Here is a 9,637-nt window from a genome sequence, read left to right on the forward strand (position 1 = left end):
TCCCTCCTCCCTCCCTCCGTGCCTCTCCACCTCTCCCTTCCCCTCTCCACCTCTCCCCCGCGCAGGCCCAGAAGGAGACCGCTCCCTGCCACCACCCACAGACACTCGCCCACTCACACCCTCCCCCTTCCCCGCATTCGCAGGCGGTCGGCTCGCGGCGGTCAGCGCCGTCCCACACGCTGCAGCAACGGACCGCCTCCCCGCTCGCCTCTGTCTTTGTCGTCTCGCTGGTCATCCCCGCCGGTAGCGGCGTGCTGCCGCTCGCCCTCTCTCCTCTGGCCACTTCTCGGACCTCTCCGAGACCGTTCCTGGACCCTTCCCTGTAGGCGGCGTGCTGCAGCTCGTCCTCTACTTTGGAGTCCTCGCCGCGGCGGCGTCTGGGCCGGCGCACCAGCTGCTGCGCGCCTTCACCGCCCCGGAGACGAGCGACGCGTGGCGGAACGGCCGCTTCAAGATCATCCCCGGCGTCGAGGCGGGCCCTTGGATCGTGCGCAAGGTGAGCCGCGCGTAGGCTACCAGGTCACAGCATGGGCTCGGGGCGTACTCACAGCAGTGGGGCATGGTTCCCCCACCCCCAGGGAGGGGGAACCCACAGCGGACGCGCGGCCACTAACCGATCTGCGCGGAGTAGCGGGTTGGTCGGTGGGCGGGTGGAGGAATGAGTTTGCCCGTGGACCGCGCGCAAGGCTGTCGGCAACAAGAGCACCCCCGCCATCCTCGGCAAGCAACTCAAGCAGACCTTCTCCTCCTCCCCCGGCGTCTTCGAGGCTCACCTCGGCCTCACCTCGGCCTCATCTCGGCTTCACCTCGGCCTCACCTCGGCCTCACCTCGGCCTCACCTCGGCCTCACCTCGGCCTCACCTCGGCCTCACCTCGGCCCCCTCGGCCTCACCTCGGCCTCACCTCGGCCACCCCTCGGCCTCACCTCGGCCTCACCTCGGCCTCACCTCGGCCTCACCTCGGCCACCCCTCGGCTTCACCTCGGCCCCCCTCGGCCTCACCTCGGCTTCACCAATGCTTAATTAATTGTTAATTACTCAGGTTGCCGTCGACTGCAACTCGTCGCCCGCCGCTGGGCGCATCGTCTCGATGGTAAAGTCGCAGGCGACTCGACATAGCCGAGAGATATAGCAGGGAGATCGCCGGGAGATATAGCCGCGAGATCGCCGCGAGATCGCCGCGAGATCGTCTCGTGGGCCGAGCCGCGGTGCGGCGCCTCGCGGTGCACCGTTTCGGTCTCCGTCTCCTCCACGGCATTCCGTTCTGCCCGGCGCGGCACCTCGCCGCCCACCTAATGAGGTAATGACACGGCGAGTGAAAGTAATGAATTAGGCGCGGCACCTCGCCGTCGACCTCGCCTTCCTCATCGAGCCGCAGAGCGCGTCCGAGCTCGCCGAGCGCGTGCGGCGCCCTAGACGCGGCGGCACAGATCCGCGTATTCGACTAGCACTCGCGGAGAGGACACGTCCTCTGCTCGAGTACTCCGCTGTGCTCTCTGCACCGTCTCCCGCCTGCGAGGCTCGGACTCGGCGGCACGAGACCGCCCTCACACCCTGTCCCGTGCGTGTTGGTGGCGCAGGTGCTCGGCTGCGTCCGCATCTCCCCGTATCTCCCCATATCTCCCGATATCTCCCCGCAGGTGCTCGGCTGCGTCCGCATCTCGCATGTCTCGCTCGCAAACGGTCTCATACCGGCATATTGCGGCACGGAGGGCGAGGACGAGTGAAGGCCGCCACACCCCGCCGCCCTCGCCTTGCGCCCGGGGCGGCTTTGTTTGAGTAAGGCGAGAGTTCCGCGCTTCGCTGCGCGGGGCTTTGCCAAATCGTGTCGGCCCCCCTTTCGTTTATTTGCGCCATCTGAGTCGTCGCCATTGGAGTCCGGACTTTTAGCCGCACCGGACGTGTGTATCAGTCGGTGCGCTCGTGTGTGTGGTCTCGCCAGCAAGAAATATCTTTCCAAAAGCGAAAAGGCGACGTGGGGTCGAGCTCGAGACGCTTTCGACGCGCTCTAAAGGGGAAAAGGACCCTTCAGTAGAGGGTGTGCAGCGCCCCAAAATCCACCCGTGTGGGATTTCGCGCAATCGCTTGACTCTGAAACCTGGGGTGTCGACGGGCCCCCGGGGGCACGGGGGTGCTCTTCGGCCGCGGCGGCCGAAAACGGGGACGGACGAACGACGGCAGCCCTGACGGCAGCCCTGCCGACGGCCGCCGAAATGACGTCGTGGTTATCCCGTCGTCTGCAACAATGAAACAGGGCGGAGCAAGATGCAACAGCCCGATTGTCTGCACGGCACTGGCGCTGATTTTGCTTGGTGCAACGTCAACCATTCTGCAGAAGAAGCACGCTTCGGAGCTGTCCCAGCTGCAGGTGTCGGCCGAGGTGGCATCGCAGGCTGCTGAGGCAAAGCAGGCACACATGGAGACAGAGACGGCCGCCATGCACGCCACGATCCTCGAGCTGAAGGATCAAATTCTGCGTATGCAGAAGAAGCACGCGGCGGAGATGTCTCACCTGCAGGTGTCATGCGAGACGGCAGCTCAGGCAGCAAACGCAAAGCGAGCACTCATGGAGCAGCAGATGCTCGAGCTGAAGGAGCAGCAAAGGGGACACGCAGCTACGTCACGAGAGCAAACATCTTCTGCTGCCCCATTCCAGCTGGAAAACCGCCGCCGCACCCAGGCAACAACAGAGCTGCTTTGCCCGGTCGTGGAGGGCAACAAGGATCCCCACCTCTCCTTCGCGCATGGGGGCCGCGCTGACTTTCGAGGCCGCAATGGGCGAGCTCTGTCGCGTCCGCTGCACCCGCTCCAAAGCCTGCAGGCTAAGCACCAATCTCTTGCGCCGCGTCGCGTAGGGCTTTGTACTGCTTCCTCACCGCGCCGGGCTTTGCTGTCAACATCAAGACTGAGGTTCGCACGCGCCTATGGCATCGCTGTCGGCTTACGCCTCGCACAGAATGCCCCCCCGCCCCCCCCCTTCTGTTGCACGCTTGCACGCTCTGCCCTCGCACAGGACGCCACGTTCAGGCTCAACAAGGGGGCTCTGACGGTGGACGGCTCCTTCATCACCGAGGTGCACTTTGTTGCCGAGACGGGACGGGGGGAGGGAGAGCTCGTCCACGCGACCTTCTGGGCGAACGAGCTCAACGACTATAACACTGGCATGAACATGATCACCGGCTTCTGCGGCAAGCGACCCTTCTTTCTCGCCGCCGGCAAGACGCGCTCCTGCGGCAACCTGGTCATCCAGGTCAAGCACTCGAGCGCAACCTTCACGACGCCCGAGTGGCAATCGACCGTGCGGGGCAATCAGGTTTACGACCGCTTGTGGGGCGCGAAGCACCGCCTCGACGTCTCGCTGCGCGCGATTGACGGCAGGATGGTGGCGCCCGGGCAGACGCACGGTGCTAAAGTCCCCTTGCTCTCCCGGTCTTGGATCTGTCCCCGTCTCCGATCTCTGTCCCCTCTTGCGTGCCCCACAGGCCTTGTCGGGCAGAGCTTCTCGACGCCCGGACCGCGCAACGGAAACCCTCTCTCTGCGGGGAGAGCATGGACAGGGATCGATCGTTCACACTTCTAGCGGGAATAGGCAAACGCGACATCTACCCGACCGAGGGGCGCTTTCGGACCAGCGCCATGGCCGAGGGCGCCATTGAGGGCTCCGCCGAGCAGTACGAGCTTCCTTTCGGCAACACGGTCAATTTTGCATTCTCGCGATTCTACAGCAGGAGGCCGGCCGATGGGCTACTTCTGGCCGCTGGCGAGGCGTCTGCGGTTGACGAGGGCGGCGAAGCAAGTGTCTCCGTCAGCTCCAACGCCAACGCTGCTGGCTCTGGCCGTCCGTCACGGCGCTTGTCGGAAAACAACGGCGATTGCGACAGCGACGGCATCCCCGACGCCGAGGAGGGCACCGTCGACACGGACAGCGATGGCATCCCCGACTACACCGACCCCGACTCGGACGGCGACAGCATCCCCGACGCCGAGGAGGGCTCCGTCGACACGGACAGCGACGGCATCCCCGACGCCACCGACCCCGACTCGGACGGCGACAGCATCCCCGACGCCGAGGAGGGCTCCGTCGACACGGACAGCGACGGCATCCCCGACGCCACCGACCCCGACTCGGACGGCGACAGCATCCCCGACGCCGAGGAGGGCTCCGTCGACACGGACAGCGACGGCATCCCCGACGCCACCGACCCCGACTCGGACGGCGACAGCATTCCCGACGCTGAGGAGGGCTCCGTCGACACGGACAGCGACGGCATCCCCGACGCCACCGACCCCGACTCGGACGGCGACAGCATCCCCGACGCCGAGGAGGGCTCCGTCGACACGGACAGCGACGGCATCCCCGACGCCACCGACCCCGACTCGGACGGCGACAGCATCTCCGACGCCGAGGAGGGCTCCGTCGACACGGACAGCGACGGCATCCCCGACGCCACCGACCCCGACTCGGACGGCGACAGCATCCCCGACGCCGAGGAGGGCTCCGTCGACACGGACAGCGACGGCATCCCCGACTTCATCGACCCCGACTCGGACGGCGACGATATCCCCGACGCTGAGGAGAGTGACGTCATTCTTGGGGCGTTAACTACGAAGAGGACGTGCGGGGGTTGGGCCGCGAACGGTCCCAATGCAGGCAGGTGCTGTGCAACATGCTTACAGGTATCGCGATGTTGGGGGGGGCCAACAACCCCGAACAACTTACAAGAAGGAGGCCAGTGTGACGCCTACGCCATCGTCAGACCGATCACAGATGGGACAGACGTTCTCGGCAACAACGACGCAGAGCGCAATACATTTTGCGAATATCGATTTGCCCAGGGGTGCGATGGAATATTGAACGCACCTCAACCCCCAACCGAAGACTATTGCTCCAAAAACTACGGGACGTCTTGCGGAAGTATCACTGGACGGCGCCTGGCCGATGGTGCTGAGCACAGCTACAACGAAGTGGGTGTCGAGTACAGCCACAAGTACATCAGCGGACAAGGGATCAACTACTTGTTTGTAACCCCTCTGCCCGCGCACGTCGTGAAGGCTCTGAACCTGAGCCGCGTTTGAGTCACAGTGCTGTACCTTAAGGTACGACAGTAGTACCGAGGCGAGCAACTGAGGCACACAGGAGATTCCTGCTCGCTCTGGCAGGGAGGCTAGGGTGCGGTGGAGCGTTGGTGAGTCGTGAGAACAATGCGCAGTGTGTGCGCCTGTCCGGTGTCCGCACCCGCGATTACAGGAGGCCTTGGTGACGAGGTACGCTAGATACGAGGCAAGTGTCGCAGTCGCCGGTGTGCGGACATGCCTCGTCAAAGGGAGAAGTGGAAGGAGGAAAGGAAGTGGAGGAAAGGAAGTGTGTACGGGCACCGCCAATCCGGCACCGAGAGGGAGAGACGCACCGCCTGCAGCACACAGTGGGCCAATCGTCATCGAAAAGGGGGAACTTGTAGCCGCTTGCTCTCGCCGCAGCTCTGTGACATTGTGAGAAAGAGAAAAGGAGTCTACGGGGAAACGGGGCAGTGCCTAACACGAAAAGAAATTGGCACCCTCGCGCGCGGCCGCGGGAGAATTGTATTCCGTCGCCGGCCGCCGCCAGCCAAGACGTCAGGGCGTTCGTGTGAGTCTCCTCGAAGAAATAATAGAAAAGAAATTCGCGCAAGAACAAGGCGCCTTGTCGGCATGTCCCACGGCAGCTCGTGGGACCCAACGCATGACTTCTACCCGGACCGCTCCATCTTTGTGGGCAACGCGACGCACATCGAGTGTGCGCCCGACGACGACTACTCGGAGCCCGCGATCGTGCTTGCGGCAGGCTCGGCGATGGGCGCGCTGCTGCTGTTCCTGATGTGGCTGAGCTCAGGGCTGGGCCGGTACTCGCTCGCATCAGCTACCGGTACTCGTCGAAATCGGGGGAGTGGCTGATGCGGATGGGGTTCGCGCTGACGACCTTCACGGGGATCATGCCCCTGAGGGGTGGCCCGTCTACCGTCTACCGGTAGACTGGGGTAGACTGGGGTAGACGGTAGACCATTTGGTAGACGAGTCTACCGGTAGACCGTAATGAACCTACGACCCCAGTCTGCCGGTAGACTTGGTAGACCGCGGTAGACTCGTCTACCCCTCTTTCAGCCGCCGAACGGTAGACCGCCGCCGCCGGACGGTAGACCGCTTCGGCCGTTTGAATATGCAGCCTCCAGTTCTCCACTCAGGCGCCACTTTGGCAGACGAGCGCCGGCAGATGCCCTCGAAACCTGCCGGCGAACGTCCGTCCGGCGAGAACGCGCGCCATAATGGACGTGTGGCTGTCCGGCGAAATCTCGCTCTCGAGAGCCGCGAGAGGGCGGCGCTCTGCAGTGAGCGGTTCCGCCCGATGAGTGTGTAAAGACGTTCATTTGATCTCTTAAAAGACACGGAGCGCGCCTCGCACGGAAATGGCATGAGGTGAAGCTCACAGCGACCGCGCTCAACAGCCTCTCTCACCGGCAGATTTCGCCCGCGCGGCAGACCGCACTTTCATCGCGCGTTCTCGCCGGACGGACGTTCGCCGGCAGGCCGCGAGGGCATCTGCCGGCGCTCGTCTGCCAAAGTGGCGCCAGCGTGGAGAACTGGAGGCTGCATATTCAAACGGCCGAAGCGGTCTACCGTCCGGCGGCGGCGGTCTACCGTTCGGCGGCTGAAAGTGCTTGCTGTCGGCTGAAAAGGCGACATGATGGTGTTTTACCGCCAGGGGTCGCGCATGAGTGAGGGCGACGGCTGACGATGGGGCGCATCGAAAAGAAGTCATACGAACGTTACGACTTTTACGATGGATCGTTCCGACGGGCGCCGGCTAAGCCTCCCAGAGCGGCGCCCCAAATATTGGCGCCCCTCCTCGTGCGGCTGCCCGCTCCCTGCCCCGTGTCGTGCTCATGTCGGGACCGATCATCACCCTGCACGGGGATCACAGCCACGACGCGGGCACTCGGCTCGCCGCACTCACCGACGAGCTTCTATTCGACGTCCGCAAAGACTCTTGGGTATTCAACGCTCTCGCTTTAGGACGCTTTCAGGCCAACTTCGGCCACGCACCCGACTACGTCGTCGTGCCAGGATGGATCATCACAGTGGCATTCGGGGCTCTCCGCCTCGGCGGCGACATCATGTGGTATGGTCAAGACTCGGCCCCCACTGCTTCAAAGCTGAACAATCTCGCTATCGCTGTAAACGCTGGGGAGGTCAGGTTCTGGTCGGCGGAGGACGACACGCCATTCCCCTCGGCCTTTGCACTCCGAGAGGCTTTGGTGGGCTTCGCGGCAGAGCACCTCGATCTCGACGACCCCGAGGGCCCACTCTTCGTCACCAGCGACAACGACCGCTATGACGCTGGGCTGGAAGCCTACCAGGCGGACAACCTAGTGACCTTCAACGAGCTCACAGTGGACAACCTGGTGGGAGATGACAACACACTTGGACCCTGGGCTTTCCTCAACTGCCTTACTCCGTGGTCTGCGGAGCAACCGGACGAGGACGACACGTCCTCCGAGTTCATGGTCGTCACAGGCGTGATGGTAAAGTACGCCGAGAAGATGGACTCGGAGCTCTTCGAGCTGTCGGCGGTGGACGCGCTCGCCAACTGCCTTCGGGCGGTGGCGAGGGTGCCGGCGGCGCTCCTCCCGGAGGACATGACTCGGACGACGCGCCTCAAGTTGATGCGGTTCACGCTCGACATGACGCAGCCTGAACGCCACCGGGTGATCATCAAGAACAACATCACGACGGTACTCAAGAGCTACCCAAACCTGGCCAAGTGGACAGGCGCCGGGCCGACAGCATACGGGTACATCCTCCAGCTCGCGGCGAAAGTGCTCGAGGGGCAAGCATTCGGCTTCGACGTCCTACCCGCGCTCGACCAGAAGATGGTCGACTTCGCAGGCCACTACCAGCAGTCCTGGTCGCCTTCGAATAACATCAAGTATCTATGCGAGCAACTCTCCGCTACACCCGGAGCACACGGGCAGACGGGTGCTGCGCCAGGCGGCGTACCCGGCGGCGGGCTACAGGGCCAAGAGTCCAAGATGGTGCAGCTCCTCGCTGACATCCAAGAGGTACACGCAGAAGGCGGATCGGGTGACGACATCATTAGGACGATTCTCGCGTCGACTTGCCCCAGGCCTATCAAGTGGGTTCTGGGCGTCACCAAGTCGACGGTGGGCCTCCCATCCGGTCTGTTGCGCGAGGAGGACGCCGAGCTGCCGCGACGCTGGGCGGACCACCTCCTCGACCTGATTGTCGGCACGGACGTGGCGATGAAGGACCTGAAGATCGATGCGTTCAGCCCCGCCGCGCTCGAATACCTGAGGTCCGGGAAGCTCTCGAAGAAGTACATCAACTGGGACCGCGATTTCATCTGCCCCATCCTGCGACATTCGGCGGGAGAGCATCTCGGGGAGACGGCGGTACCGATCAGGGACAGCGCCTACCAGGCAATGACCACGTCTCAGGTGCTGGCGGATTCGGACAGGCTCGCGACGCATTTGATGTACATGCCGCGGATCCTCCAGTCAATTGGGCTGCTCCCGAAGGCGGAGAACAGCTACATGTCTCTACTGACGTTCATCCAGCCCAAACTGGCTAAGGCGCGTGCCAACGGGGTGCTCGCGGACGGCGCGACAAACGCGGCGATGCTGGTGGACGCGGCCTTCGACGCGGCACCGTGCGTCTTTGTGCGGCATGTACAATTGGCAACCCTATCTCGCCGTTGGGTGGCCTTGCTGGGCAGTGGGCTCCAGCAGAGCTCTTCTCGGCCGCGCGATGCAGGTCTCGGCAATGTGCCCGCCATACCACCAGCCTTTGCTTGTGCGTCGACCCTTGCGCTTTTGGCTGCTGTCCGCCGTACGGTACGTAGGAAGGCTAACGATGGCTACTCTGAACTGATGTTGAGTGGTCTAAGTATCCAAAGCTCGGATGAGAGTTCACGTCGGTGTGGACGTCTCTCATCGGGCGGGGACACGTGACGATGTATCTCGATGTATCTCTTGAAGAAGAAGTCTCGTTCGCAAAAGGTCACTCAAGCAAGAAGACTTGGAGCACTTGACTATGAGACCTCGCCCGGCTGGCCCCTGCCACCGGAGGCGACAGAAAGAAGACAAGTGAGAAGTGTCTGGCGCTCGCAAGTAATCGTAGGGAGCGTCTCACAGGTCACACTCAACCAAGACGGTCACTCAACCAAGACGGGGCGCGGAGATCGGGAGATGCCCTTTAGTCAACCGTACTGTGTGGGGAAACAGCGCGACCTGCTGCGCGGGCGCTATAGGCGCGCACCTCTGTACTGTCGCACGCCCCCCCCCCCCCCCCCTCCCTCGCTGGAGCCCCGATAAGACGGGCGACTCCGCGGGCGCATAGCGGGCCCTGGCCCAGTGCCCTAGCCGGTGCCCGGCCCAGTGCCCGGTGGTCCCACCAATCCAAAGAGTCTGTGTTGCAGCCCATTCGGCCGGCATCCGCCGGAAGGGGCAGCCGGGCGGCGTGCCGCCTCCTCCGCCTCTGTCCACGGCCGCCCTAAGCATGCGACCCGCCCTCCTCCTCCTCCTCGTCGGACTGGGCGGGGCGGGGCGGGGCTGAGCAAGGCTTAGGCGGGGCTAGGCGGGGCTAGG

The 9,637-nt window shown here is 63.8% G+C and overlaps 2 protein-coding genes across 2 annotated transcripts; both read left to right on the forward strand.

Moving 5' to 3' along the window:
- Nucleotides 1-143: 143 nt before the first annotated feature.
- On the forward strand, nt 144-1,726 carry EMIHUDRAFT_251432 (hypothetical protein; the record flags this gene model as incomplete). Its single annotated transcript, XM_005791674.1, has 4 exons — nt 144-243; nt 327-496; nt 1,333-1,401; nt 1,640-1,726. Coding segments are annotated over 4 exons (426 nt in total), but the record flags the coding sequence as incomplete, so codon positions are not given.
- Nucleotides 1,727-2,244: 518 nt separating this feature from the next.
- On the forward strand, nt 2,245-9,389 carry EMIHUDRAFT_122056 (hypothetical protein; the record flags this gene model as incomplete). The annotated part of the gene is made up of 7 exons (XM_005791675.1): nt 2,245-2,618; nt 2,855-2,909; nt 3,013-3,403; nt 3,589-3,841; nt 5,675-5,901; nt 7,047-8,719; nt 9,366-9,389. 7 exons carry the CDS (start codon nt 2,245-2,247, stop codon nt 9,387-9,389), a joined length of 2,997 nt encoding a protein of 998 aa, XP_005791732.1.
- Between the last annotated feature and the right edge of the window lie 248 nt (nt 9,390-9,637).

This window comes from Emiliania huxleyi (genome assembly GCF_000372725.1).
Source record: "Emiliania huxleyi CCMP1516 unplaced genomic scaffold EMIHUscaffold_1102, whole genome shotgun sequence".
NCBI classification, from domain to species: Eukaryota; Haptophyta; order Isochrysidales; family Noelaerhabdaceae; genus Emiliania; species Emiliania huxleyi.